This window comes from Rhinolophus hipposideros (assembly GCF_964194185.1).
Source record: "Rhinolophus hipposideros genome assembly, chromosome: 24".
NCBI classification, from domain to species: domain Eukaryota; kingdom Metazoa; phylum Chordata; class Mammalia; order Chiroptera; family Rhinolophidae; genus Rhinolophus; species Rhinolophus hipposideros.
Window position 1 is genome coordinate 6,664,611 of NC_138070.1, and position 14,751 is coordinate 6,679,361.

At 35.1% G+C, this 14,751-nt stretch overlaps 1 protein-coding gene across 42 annotated transcripts in view; it reads right to left on the reverse strand.

The window, feature by feature from the left end:
• Positions 1-14,751, reverse strand: part of ATXN2 (ataxin 2) — a 100,475-nt gene that overhangs the window by 19,172 nt on the left and 66,552 nt on the right. For 22 of the 42 annotated variants that reach the window (XM_081036429.1, XM_081036434.1, XM_081036433.1 and 19 more), the window contains 6 exons: positions 14,303-14,410; positions 13,955-14,025; positions 8,508-8,812; positions 7,337-7,400; positions 6,440-6,592; positions 5,991-6,057 (listed from right to left, as the gene is read on the reverse strand). In XM_081036429.1, the coding sequence (XP_080892555.1) occupies positions 5,991-6,057; positions 6,440-6,592; positions 7,337-7,400; positions 8,508-8,812; positions 13,955-14,025; positions 14,303-14,410 (768 nt within the window). The remainder of the gene's footprint in view (positions 1-5,990; positions 6,058-6,439; positions 6,593-7,336; positions 7,401-8,507; positions 8,813-13,954; positions 14,026-14,302; positions 14,411-14,751) is intronic. The other 20 variants (XM_081036446.1, XM_081036431.1, XM_081036445.1 and 17 more) reach the window with 1 other exon arrangement.

Below are 14,751 nucleotides of genomic sequence, written 5' to 3' on the forward strand. Positions count from 1 at the left end.
TGACGTGAGATGATAAAACGCAAAACCTATTCCTAAATCTGTCTAACCATCCCTTACTTGCAGTAATGGCTTAGTGTCACTCGTTACAATGGACCCCTTGCTAAAGTTTTTGTACAGGCTCAATACTTTCTGGTGCACCATGTAAACTGGAACATATTTTCTGTTTATGTCTTCCATCCACAAATTTAATGCCTTTTCTATCTTACTTAACCTCTTTTTACACACTGTGGCCATAACTTTTGCAGTTTGAGGTACAACAGCAAAACAAGCATAAATTTATTTTCCCTTCTTCACAATTTCACAGAAGATTCATTCTTACTATAGATCTTAGCAACCTCAGCATATGATTTCTTTCCTTTCCTTATTAAACAGGGAACTTTCACCTTTTCACACAAAAAAAGCACTTTACGGCTTCTCTTTGACATATCTGAATTGTCAGTGTCACTCCTCTTGCATCTTGGGGCCATTATTAAGTAAAATAAGGGTGACTTGAACACTAGCACTGCGATAACACGATGGTCAACCTGATAACCAAGGCGGCTACTAAACGACTAAATGGGCAGGGGAGCATATACGGCGTGGAGACACTCGAAAAAGGGATGATGTCTGGGAGAGACAGAGTGGGACAGTGTGATATTTCGTCATGCTACTCAGAACAGAGCACAATTTAAAACTTATAAATTGTTTATTTTTGGGATTTTATTTAACATTTTCGGACCATAGTTGACTGAAATTGCAGAAAGCAAAACTGTGGATTGGGGGGGGGGGGCTACTGTACTAGGGAACTACTGCACTTTTAACTCATTTAGGTGTGGTAATGGTATTGCAGTGTTTGTGTTTTTTAAAGACCCCTTCTCTTCTAGAATTACAAAATGAAATAGTTTTGTAATTCTAAACAGATGAAATGATATATCTGAGATGTGCCTCAAAATAACCTGAGGGGGGGAGGAGGTGTAGATAAAATTGGCCACGAGTTTATAATTGTTAAAGCTGAATGAAGAGAACTTTTATACTATTGCATTATTCCAACTGCTTATTTTTACATCTTTGAATTTTCAATAATAAAAAGGTTTTTAAAAGCCAACTGATTTTTTTTAAGTGGTCAAACTGAATATCAAGTTTATATGCATAAACAAGAAAGAAAAGTCAAGAAAACCTGAAAAAAAAAATCAGTGTTGGGAGTGGTTGGATGAGAAAGTAGTCTTATCAGATAGATAGACTAATTGACTGGAACTGAAAATCCAGAAATAGATTTAACTGCACATGGATACTTAACATATGAGAAATATGGCATTTCATGTCAGTTTGTTCTCTGATCATAGTGGAATTAAACATAAAAAAACAAAGCATATGTGAAAATACCCAAATATTTGGAAATTAAAAACACACTGCTAAATAAACCACTAGTCAAAGAAGAAATCACAAGACAGAAAATATTCTGAATTGAATAAAAATGAAAATACAACACATCAAGTTTTGGCAATGCAGCTAAAGCGTTATAAAAATTATAGGTTTACATGCTTCTACTAGAAAAGTTTCAAAATCAACAATCTGAGGAACCACTTTAAAAAACTAGAAAAAGAATAGCCAATTAAATCCAAAGGAAGTGAAAGAAAGAAAATGATAGAGCAAAAGTCAATAAAGTAGAAAATAGGAAATATAGAAAGAAAAAAAAAAATCAATGAACTAGAGGCTGGCCTTTGGAAAAAAATCAGTAATTAGTTCAGTCTTTAGCAAAACTGGTCAAGAAAAAAGGGGGGAAGACATAAATTACCAATACCAGAAATGAAAATCAGAGAGTATCACGATAGATCCTATAGACATTAGAATGATAAAGGAATATTACAAACTTTATGCCACTAAATTTGGCAAGTTAAATATTGATACCAAAACCATACAAAGACATTACAAAGCAGAGAAAAATATAGACCAATATCTCTCATAAACAAAAACAACCTTCTTAATTAAATATCAAGTCAAATCCAGGAATATATAAAAAAATATAATATACCATGACTAAATGTGTGAGGTGCCAGTGCCAGGAATGAAATACTGCTTAAATATTCAAAAATCAAGCAATGTAATTCTTCAAATAACAAGCAAATCAGGAAAACCATATGACCACAATAGATGCTAAAAAAGTATCTGACATAATGATCCATTAAAAAAAAAGCATTGCTGATAGATACTTCAGGAAGAATGAAACCTTGAAAACATTACACTAAGTCAAAGAAGTCAGTCACAAAAGACTATGTGTAGTATAATTTCACTCATATGCAATATCCAGAATAGCCTATCTATAAAGAAAGTAGATCAGTGTGCCCAGGCTCTGAGTGTACGTGCATGGGGAGAGGGGACAGTAACTGCTAAAGGGTACAGGGTTTCTTTTGCAAGTAATGAAAATGTTCTCAAGTTGACTGTGGTGAGGACTGGACAACTCTGAGAATATACTCAAAACAGCATCCTGAACTGTATACTTTAAATGGGTGAATTTTATGGTGTGTGAATTGTATCTAAATAAAGCTATTTTTTAAAAGCAGAATGTGTATTTGCAAAAAACAGAGCTATACTTGCAAAAATAAACACTGTTGAGGTAAATAGAAAATTATTTTAAATGATCATTGCTGACGATGGAAGGGATGATCCACCTTCTGGGATGTAAGTGCTGAGAGAAAGTACAAATTAAAGACTGATATGGAAGCAAGACTTCTCTGAATAATCTTTTTACACAAATTCTACTTTGAAAGTATATAAATATTTTGCATATAAAAATAATAAAAAGCTATCTCTACAAGTGAAAAAACAACTTAATCAGATTAACCTACCTACATATCAAAGAGGTGATATAACTTAGTGACTAGAAAACAGTATTTTGGAAGTAACATTGGTACTAACTCATCACTCTGAAAACTGGCACTTAAAGAATTCTTAGTGAAACAGATACTAAGGAAAAGTAATACTCCAAAGAAATCTTAAATTTTGTTCTGTAGTTTAACGATTGCACAACAAATATTTTGAAACGATTTTCTACACATTACAGGAAAATGTAAATAAGACGGTCTCTGTGATGGCCCTCAATGATCCTGCCTCCTGGTATTCGCACCCCTGTGTAGTCCCCTCCCATACTGTACCAGGTTTGCTCTGTGTGATCTACAGCATACGGGAGAAGCTATGGTATGTCACTTCCAAGGTCATGTTGTAAAACACACTGCAGCTTCTATTTAGCTCAGTTTGTCTCTGAATACTCATTCTGGGAGAAGCCAGCTGCCTTATTAAGACCAGCACCAGCTTGCCAATAGCTCTGAAATCTGGAAGTAGATCCTCCAGCCTCAGTTAACCCTTGATAAGTAGAGCTCTAGCCGACGTCTTGTCTGACACTTCATAAGAGACTCCGAGGCAGAACCACCTGACTAAGCTGGGTGGATTTCTGCCCCTCAGAAACTGTGTGAAATGATACCTGTTTGTTGTTTTTGGAAGCTAAACTTTACAGTAATTTGTTTAAAACTAGACAATACAGTTACTATATTTATAAGGTTTTCAGTGTAACAGAGTAAGAGATGCAAGCAAAAGTCATGGAAAAAATCTTGCAATGTTAACCTGAATTGGATATATCCATAGGGAAGTCTAAATTTTTTAAAAGAAAAAGTGGTATTTCCTAGTTTTGTCCACTAAAATGCCCAGAAACAACAACTCTATAGCAATAAGCACATCCAATGACCAGAAAATGGTTTCTAAATACTATTTCCCACCAAAAAGAATCAGGGTGCCTTGAAGGAATACTGATTCAGATCTGGGGTTTTAAAAAGATTAGCCTGAGACACATTATTAGCAGAAAATATGGAAGCTATCAGAAACAAGTAGTACCAGAAGGACACAGCAGCCAATTTGAAGAGATTGCCACTTATCAAAGATAAGAAAATGGGAGCAGCAAAAAGAATAATTAATTGAATGAAACACAATGAATATATAAAAGTATATAAAAATCCACGCATTTAAAAATTTTTTAAATGAGAATAAAAAAGAGGGGGTAAGGGAGCCCCATCAATCCTTAAAAAAAAAAACCCAAAAAACAATTTCATGGGACAGTATTTAAAGTAACAAAGGCACCAACTGCTCACTGAAAATTGGCACTTATGCCAATTTTAAGCACTTAAATGTAAGTATTTACCCTAAGTTTTCTGTACAAACTACTTCAGGAATACCAAAAGGCCCTAGTTGAAAAAGAATAATCTCTTACAGAATGATTCTAGTGAATGGAGGAAAAAAATCAGTGTTTTAAACTCATAACTGCAGATGTTTTCAAAGTATGGTCATGCATCAGCAGCATCCCCTGAGAACTGGTTTTATAAATTGCACTAGAAATGTAAATTCTCAGGTTATGCCCGAAATCCACTGAATTGGAAACTCTGGGGGGGTGGGGCCAAATAATCTGTGTTTTTAACAAATTCTGGAAGCGATTGTGATGCACACTAAAATTTGAAAAACCAAACCCCTAATTTAAAAAATGATGTTAAGCATCAATCATCAATGAATTAGATGAAAGATTAACAGAAAACTTTACAATTGGGAAGGGGAGAATTAGGCTATCACCACCTGAGCCCTTAATCAACCTGGCTAAGAAAAACTCCCATACTTTTAAAAGACAGACACTAGGTATGTAGGAATGAAATGGCATGATGTCTGGGATTTGTTTTAAATATTTAGACAAAGAAACAAAGCACAGCTGAAGTAAATAGATGAAATCTAGATAAGCATCCATGCTGAATGCTGGACAAAGCCAGTATCTAATCACTTCGCATCTCCTTAGCATAGCACATGTTTATAGCTGATGTTCTTTGCAGTGCGCCTGTTCTATCTTATTATAAATACTGCTATAAAACTGACTAAGGTACCCTCAGAGTATATCATTTCTCCTATTAAAATGTCAGTGTCTTCTGAAGTTAAAGTGCACCTCTCACATCAGAGAGCTGTACTGCAGTGCTTGCTTTCACTGCAATTATCTTTTCTATTTTAACATTAAGACATTCCCATCGCACTATTTTAAGTGATCACTAAAATAGCAACATCAGATAGCAATATATGAACATCTTAATATTAACCTCATTCAAAATAACACTAAAATATTTTTTCTTCCCTGAATTTTTCAGGTCCTCAGCATAAAATTAATCCTATAACCAGGTAACTTTAAATTATCTAAGACAGAGTTCTTTCAACAGGATCCAGTGTTCTATGGCAAAGATAAAGGATATCATATGTGCAAAAACAAACAAAAACCATTAAAAACTTTAATTATTAACATTCACAAAATTACAACACTGAAGAAAACTTACTAATGTAAGAAGTGAAATTTTTATGTCAGGAGAGGAATTGAGAAGTGTAATTTTTATACAAATCATTCAACCTTCTATTGTGTCAATAAAATAATAGCAAGTAATTGTTCTCAAATACCTGAATGGCAAAAAAGGGAACTCTAGCATTTTTCAACATTAAAAGACTTCCTTTTAGGATAATTTTTTTTTCTATGAAGTCTCTTTAATCACAGAAGCATAGGATGCTAGATTATAAAACACTCATTTTATAGATGAGGAAACATCCCTGTAGTAGAATTTTGATGGTTTCTGAAGTGACCTGACCTCTGCTTTAAAAGAAATTCTGGTTTTGGGGGGGGTGGAATTTTATGTTAGTACAAAATAAGAAGGTCAAAAACCTTGGTAAATTAATTTAGCAAACCCTCTTTTCAAATTTAACACTGAAAACTTCACAATTCAATTATCCTTTTTGAAGATCCTAAACAATCACAACTATATTTCTCCTTCTGTTTTTGTTCATAAAAAATGCATCTGAATACCTTACATAATGTTGGTCACCAAAAGTCAATGGACAGCCTCAACAAAAGTCAAAGCTGAACCACAAATACTTCATTATAAATTGACTTACTTAATTCATGCAGCATGCAAACTACAAGCAAACACAGGCAGGATTATTCTCACCTTTACCTGCTCTATAAGTCTTGGCTTGATTCACTGGCATGGGCGTCATAGGTATAGGGTATAAAGGCTTGAGGGATAAAAAAGAAAAAATGATGATAAGCTTTCAAGATAACATGAATGTATTTTACCATTCTCTCTTAGTTGCATATTGTTAGAGAGCTTTCCTGATTCTGAGTCATTAAAAAATTAAATCACACTCACAGCTGAAAGGAGAAACCCCACAGTAAATCTAAACTATCCTTCTCACCAGAAAACATTCTCAGATTTAGATCCTTATACTAACACACCCCACCCCACCCCACCCCACCCCTGCATGCCTTCCCTTTGTCAAATGTTATAATACTTCTGTTACATCTTTAATGCCTCAAGTCAGTGCACACCTACAGAGTGCTTGGTGTCAAGTACAGATAACTAGGGAGGGTAAATGAACACCAAATTCTTAGACTTACTTGCACGCCTGGGCTCACTGGGACTGGATACATCATATTTGGTGCAAAACAAACAGGTTGCGTATAAACTGGAGTTGGCTGCTGATGACCCACCATAGATGGGCTCGGTTGTGCTTGAGGACGAGGTGACGTTGGGGTGGTAGAAGGCTTTGGCTGCAAAAACGAAAATCAACTATCTGAGGTGAAAAGGTAACTATTATTGCAACGTGAGGACTAATTTTCCCCACCTTTCTAAGTTTCACTCATTTTTATTTAGTCCCTTTTACTGAAGAAAAAAAAAAGCTGACAGAAAAACTTTCACATTTTCCAAATAAAAGAAAAACACTTTGGTAGGAAGTTAAAGTAAAATTTTGTCAATTAATCAATAATAAAAATAGTAGTGGTGACTTTTAAGAAACTGGAGAAAAGTGTTTAAAACTTTTTTTTGATATTTATTTATTTATTTATTTATTTTTTAAAGGAGGGCGCAGCTCACAGTGGCCCATGCAGGGATGGAACCCACAACCTTGGTGTTATTAGCACCATGCTCTAACCAACTGAGCTAACTGGTCACCCCTAAAAGATTTTAAAATAAATCTATCTTCTTACAAATTCAGTAGAATAACAGTTAACAGTGTATCTATAAACCTGAGAGCCTAACTAGTCAATCATCTTCAAGTTCTGAGTCAGAAAGATTGAAAGATTTGCCCCAGATTACATCTAATTGATGACAAAACAAGGATCTCTCCTATGGCTCAAAAAATATTCATTAATGACCATAAGAAAAGGAACTTAAACTAGCTGTTTTAGAATACTGTAACTAAATTTAGATGTCAGGCATGAGGAAAAGAATATTACTAATATCAAAAAATTTGTTTTTGTAGAGGTTAGATTACTTTAAATAGGAAATAAATTCACCTGAGAAAAAGAACGAGGGTTGAACTCCTTTGCATTGGGATTCAATGTTGATTTCCTCACTTGCCTAAACCAGAACAAAAATATAAAGGCCAGTGAAATCTGCATGGAACTTATATTTTTCTAAAGCCTTCTATACATGACAGGTTTTTTTTTAAATTGCTATAGATATATTACATTTAAACAATTCTTTCTAGATCATTAATCCTCTTCATTAAAACACATAACATACATATTTCCCACTCCTCAATCTAATAAAGAGTGGCCAAAACAGGACAAATTTTTTTTTTTTTAATTTTATTGGGGTGACAATTGTTAGTAAATTTACATAGATTTCAGGTGTAGGACAAATTTTTTTTAAAAGTGTGATATACAATGCTTCTCTCAAAAGCAATCAACAAATACTTGAACTGAAAAGACATTATAAAATATCCTTAAAGCAATCCTTAAATACCAATTCTTTAGCATGTAGTATTTTTTAATGTGACAAAGTGTTTCCTACATGACATACCTTGGGAAGAAGTATGGCTAACAAAAAAAGTTTTGCCTCAAATCAAGAATAAGTACTCTCCAACTTATGAACAAACTGCATTCCAAAAGTTCAGCTACAACTGGGCTGTATGGAACCCAGAACAAATAAATCAATAGTGCTTAGTTTAGGTTTTGAGGCGAGACCATAAAAGTCCATTTAACTGATAATATGTTGGATGTGCAGAATTAAGTCTATCTTAACAAATCTAACAATTAAAACGGAAAACACGGTGAATTCCAAGGAGAAGCCCTGATACCTCTCTCTCTTGCTGGCAGTGGCAGTTCTTACTTAGCAGCACAGCCAGGAGGTTGATAATACTGACTAGCAACCAGGGGATATAGCTCCCAAAAGCCAGTCATTTTTCAATTCCCTGTACATTTACAGAAAAAGCTTTTCTTAATTTATGTCCAGCTTTTGGGTTGTTGTTTTTTTTTGCCATGGGGTGCAAAAATGAGCACAGAAGAAGAGTACAAGGCACAATGACCTAATTTACTTAAGATGTTTAGACCAGTTACTTGCAGGTTGAGAGCCACTTATTACGCAGTCTGAAAGTCCAGATAGATTCTTGAGTTGGAAAGCCCTGGACACCTTAAGAAAAAGTGAAGTAAGTAACAGGACGCGCTAAATGCCAGGTTTACTCACTCAGCTGCGTCTTTCTTCTCCTCTTTATCATCTTTGTCTTGCTTACATCCTGGACTAGAAGTCTGAACCCCTTGGGACGTGACCTCAGGTCCCCTCTTGTGCTCCGTGTTACTGAGGACTGAGGGGGAAAGGCTGGGGCTGTTCGGCTTGCTGCTGCCACTGGTGCAATTGCTGCTGCTATTTTCAATGAAAGAATCCTTAGCATTTGGTTCAATTTTGTCTTTGATCAAATCTCTTGATTTTTCTCCCTCTCTATTTTTGTTTAGCAGTTGATCCATAGATTCAGAAGTAGAACTTGGCTGTAACTAAATAAAGGAAATAATTATACTTAAATATTTTAAGTAACTCTAGTAATCAATCTTCTCCATGAGCATAAGCAAATATTATTTGTAAGCATGAAATATACCGAATAAGGCTTTTTCATCATAAGGCAACAATAACAGAATGTCTATCCACGCAACACAATTATAATCATCTAAGCACTCAAGTGTCGTAACCTCAAAAGTTAAATAGTTTCTAAGTGCCTACTATATGTCAGAAATTGTGCCTTGGGTATGAAAAATAAGAAATAGTTACTATCTTCCCAAAGCTTAGCATCTGTGTGAGATCAGACACTTAACAAAATGAGTAAATGCTATGAGATTTCTATAGGAAAAAGCAACTCACAGGGAGAGAAGGCTTCTCAATGGAAGTGTCATCTAGTCTCAAGTGTGAAAGATTTTTGGGGGAGGAGGGAGCTTGGAAAAGGGGATGGTCTAAGCAAAAGAAACAAAATGTTTAAAAAGTCAAGGGAAAGGGAGAAGATGGCCCTATCATGAAACAGAAGAGCACTAGTGGCTGGATTCAATGGTGCAAGAGTCAAGAAATGACTCACCCAAGAGGAATGAGATGATAAAGGAACTTGAAAGCTACGCTAATGACTCTAGCTTTTAATTCTCAGGATAATGAGAAGTCACTGAAGAATTTTAAGAGAATTTATAGTTTACAAAGATGAACACAAAGACGAGTGGAAAATGAAATGGAGGGAGGCAAGTGAGAATGTAGAGACCATTAGGGAGTAATGACCTGGGCCTGGCCTCAAGATGTGGCCGCTTGGAAAGTCTGAAGTAGGTAGACTCAGAGGGAGACCTAGCTAGACATGTTGGTCAGTTAGACCTTCTAACCATAAGGAAAGGAGGAAACCGTAACACACAAGTACCAGCAAGGAGAGCAGCAGTTAAAGACATTAATGAAGTAGTGATGGGGTTTTTAAGTTTGCAGACCAGAAGATATCAAGGCTACTACAGCTTGATAGTGATTTACGATGCCATGCTCCACAGAAGGAAACAGGGACAACTGAAGGAAATGACAAGAAAAAGAGAAAGGAAAAGGGCAGCAAGTAGCAGTAGCCAAGGTGGAAATGAGAATACAAGCAGCAGCCGTGGGCGGTGAGAAGCAGCTACATAGCAGAAGGGGCCTCAAGGCTGGAGAAAGACAAACTGTATCCTCTGCCTCAGGATGGGCAAACCGACGTCAAATCTCACTAGTGAGGCCCTTGGCATGCTGGCAAGCAGCATCATCTCAGGGGCATCTCAAGCTTCTCTGCACCAATGTAGCTACGGCAAAAGGTGACAGGCTGTGTAGTTGGACCCAGTAACAATTTAAGTCACAACAGAGGCACTTAATGTGTAAGCCAGCATTTGTTCACAAAAATCTTTAGTAGTGGCTACAGACCAACTGTGTTCTGCATAAGATTTTTCTAGTATTTATCACAAGGGTCTTTGAGTGAGGCAAAAATGAGACTTTTGTTGTTATTCATATAATGGTAAATATATCTATAGTATTCACTATGGGCTGGATACTGTTCTAAACTATCTACAAACTCATTCTGTTGTTACAAAAACCCTATTCGATAGAGATAGTATTATATTACTGCCATCTTACAAATGGGGAAAATAAGGCACAATTCATGCTTTTGAGCATTCTGCTATTATTTCTTAACTGCAGTATACAAAACCGAAGGAAAAACTGAGATTCTTATTTTCCCCCCCACATTGAACTGCTTTTTAAAATTGAGATCTAGTTGACATAACGCTGCATTAGCTTCAGGTGTACAACATACTGACCCAGTGTATTATAAAATGATTACAGTAGGTCTAGTTAACAGCCATCACCACACACAGCTACAATTTTTTTTCTTCTGGCGAGAACTTTTAAGATCTACTCTTTTAGCAACTTTCAAATATGCAATACAGTATTGTTAACTATGGTTACCATGCTGTATGTGTATATTACATCCCCATGACTTATTTTATAACTAGAAATGTGTACCTTTGGACCACCTTCACCAATTTTGCTGTACCCCTTCGTCCCATTGGTCACCACCAATCTGTATGTGTGACTATTTTTTTTTAAGTGAGATCATATGGTATTTGTCCTTCTCTGTCTGACTTATTTCACTTAGCATAATAACCTTAAGGTCCATCCATGTTGCCACCAATGGCAGAATCTCCTCCTTTTCTATGGCTGAATAATATTCCTCTGTGTGTGTGTGTATTTCCTTTGGATAAATATCCAAAAGTGGAATTGCTGGATCATATGGTAGTTTTATTTTTAATTTTTTGAGGAACCTCCATACTGTTTTCCATAGCGGCTGCACCAATTCACATTCCCACTGGCGGTGAACAAGGGTTCCCCTTTTCACCACATCCTGGCCAGCATTTGTTATTTTTTTTTAATAACAGCCATTCTAACAAGTGTGAGGTGATAATTCACTGAGGTTTTGACTTGCATTTCCCTGATAATTAGTGATGTTGAACACCTTTTCATAGATCTGTTGGCCATCTGTATATCTTCTTTGGAAAAACGTCTACTCAGATACTCTACCCAATTTTAATCATATTTTTTGGGGGAGTGGAGGGCACTATTGAGTTGTGCGAGTTCTTTATATACTTTGGGTATTAACTCATCAGACTTGCACAGATTTTTCCCATTTGCTAGGCTGCCTTTGCATTTTGTTGATGGTTTCCTTTGCTGTGCAGAGGCTTTTTAGTTTGATATAGTCTCACTTGTTTATTTGTGTTTTTGTTGCCTTTACTTTTGGCTTGCAAGGAAACACGAAAACACACACATACACACACACACACACACACAGTACTCTTGTTTCTGTATCAGTGAAAGACCAGAGATTTTTGTGAACCATCACAGTTCAAGGCCTTGTCTGTCAGGAGAGTGGATCGCATGATTCATTCATTGAACAATGCAGTATATACTATGCATTAGCTACTCCCCAAAACATTGCTAGAAGCTCAAATACACAGCCAGTCCTATCTTTTATCAGCCACGTGACTCTAGGAAAATCGTTTAACTTGTTTTTGCCTCAGTTTCCTGATATACACATAGGGGATGATAACAGAACCTGCTTCAAAGGAATGTTACGACAATAAAATTTTTTTTTAACATACAGTACTTAGAACAGCGTCTAACACGCTGTTAAGAAATACTCAACAAATGTAAACTAATAACATTATTTTATCTGAAAAGAATTACAAAGCTCACTCTCAAACATTTTTTTTGAACTAGTTCTTTGCTTTCTAGTATTCGGTTACGAACCAGAAAGTTATTTGTAAGAGACATTAAGAATAGATTTGATTATTCAGGCCCCAAACAGTAATAGGACCAGAAATCCTAAAGAGATAGACAATTCACCTCAATGTCTGCAACTCAATGTCTTCTTGCTACGACAAGTGATACCCACATGCAAAAGAATGGATTTGTTTACAGTTTGATGTGGTCCCACTTGTTTATTTTTGCTTTTATAATAAACAAGTGGGATTTTATATTATCCAGAAATTCCACTCCTAGGAAAAATGAAAACACATGTCTACACAAAAACTGTACGCTAATAGCAGCAATTATCATAATAGTAAAAAAGTGATGGCAGTCCAAAGAGACATCAGCTGATGAATGGATAAACAAAATGTGGTCTATCCGTACACTGGCATAATATTCATCCATAAAAAGAAACAAAGTACTGATAGATGCTCTATCATAAATGAACCTTAAAAATTATGCAAATGAAAGCCAGTCACAAAAGGCCACATACTGTATGATTCCATTCGGATGAAATGTCCAGAATAGATAAATCCATAGAGACAGAAAGTAGATTAGTGGCTGTTTAACACCTGGAGGGGAGAGTGGTATTTGAAGGCAAATGAGTGACTGCTCATGAGTATGGGGCTTCTTTGTGAGATGAAGAAACTGTTCTAAAATTGACTGTAGTGACGGCTGTACAACTCTCTAAATATACTAAAAACCACTGAATTGCTTACTTTCAAATAGCTAAATTGTATATATGATATGTACATTTTATCAATAAAACTGTTACAAAAACATACTAATGCATATGCTTCAAAGTAAAAATATTTCTTTCCTTCATAACATAAACTCAATGCAAGTGTACTCTAAGAAGGGACTGATGATTGACTGTAAAAAAGAATGCTAAGGAAATAACAGCAAATGAGCAAGAATACCTATAGCATGACACTATTTATATCATATTGAAGGTTATATAATAATTTCACCTGTTGCTTAGGGATCCATTCCTATACAGTATAAAGAACTGCACAGGAAAGAAACCCTTCCCTCTAGCAGGAGGCTGCAACTGAGGAGAGCAAGTACACAGGACTGCGTTCGCTAGAAAAATGCTGCCTTTTGCCTGTGAGTCATTCATCTTTTAAGCCAATCATTTTTTCAAAGGCTGATAATCAGACTTTGTCTTCCTAAGAAACTAAGTTTCCGGACGATTTCTTGAGTTGGTCTGAAAATACACCTTTTTTCCCCTTTTAATGAGCTTTATTTTATTTTTTTAATTTATAAAAATAGTTTATATTTATTTTACATTTAACAGTTTACAGATTATGGCCAATACTAATATTTGGTTCCAAATATACCTTGATATGCATAATATATTTAATATTGCGCCAAAAAATGAAATAGTTCTCCAGAAGAGATTAGAGTATGTTCAGTAAGTCTTAAGATAAAGAAATGATATTACACAAAGATTTCTGCCACAATACATTTGTGCACAAAGTGTAAATCTGCAACTATGTCAGAACACCAGGGTGCAGTATATCTCCCACTCGCCATCTCAGATGATTAATGCTTTAGCCTTGTTCTGCTCTTCAATGAATAAAAGTCATTAAATGAACATCGAATACTCTTATGGTAGCTTCAAATGTCAAAATTATATTCTCTCATTTGATATCTGTATTGTTCTTACCAAATCTCATGATTTTAGTTACCCTACTTAGAACATAGACAAAGACAACTTTTAAGAATGTTTACCTTTCTATACACATGGTTCGATGTTTGTGGGTATACATATAATGCATTTTTGTAAATGGATGACATAAAAATTGTTAGTAATGTTTAATATTTGTTTTAAAAAATTTTAACACAACACTTACCCTAAAATCATTCTTAAATTTCTTTAAGTCATCAATCTGTTTTCTATGCTCAGAAACAATTGGTGAGATACCTGTAAAATTAAGAACTATTAGATACAGATTTATTTCTAATCTTGAACTTAAAATTCTTTTAGGATGGGATGTTAGAAATGAAAGTAAATTCTATTATGAAATATAACAAAAATTTCAATATGTTAAGTATAGACTGGCATTTGTCAAATTATGCATGTAAATATGCACAATACCAAGAAAAAGTGTTAACCAAAACTACTCTGTTATCAGGCATGAGATCAGACATACTCCTTCCTCTTTCTACAGTTATATATAAAGACTTTTTAAAGCTCTAACCTTTATTTTCAGCTTTTGAGAAGCTAGATGATGTCTCACTGGGCTTCATATTTTCTTTATTCCCTGCAGGAGAGTTCTGCCTCTGATCTTGAAGCCTGGGATCCTTAGCTAGAAGATAATTTGTTTTTAAGTTTAAAGTTACTTAGAAGTTAGAAAAGTAAAATGGGAAAATATTCAAATATTTTGGGAGGAAAAAATTCCATTAAAGAAGCTTTTCGCCTTTACAGACATATGAAACACCAATAATTATATTTATATTGATATTTACTAGCCATAAATGTTAACCTTACCAACAACTCATTAAGAAATTAGCAGTATTACTTAAAGAACTAACTTCATTTACATAAAATTTTACATGTGCACGCAAATATATACCTATGAATAAAACAACATAGTGGTTTTCGTGTAACATTAGACCTGTATCACTATACTTCACAAACGACCGAATG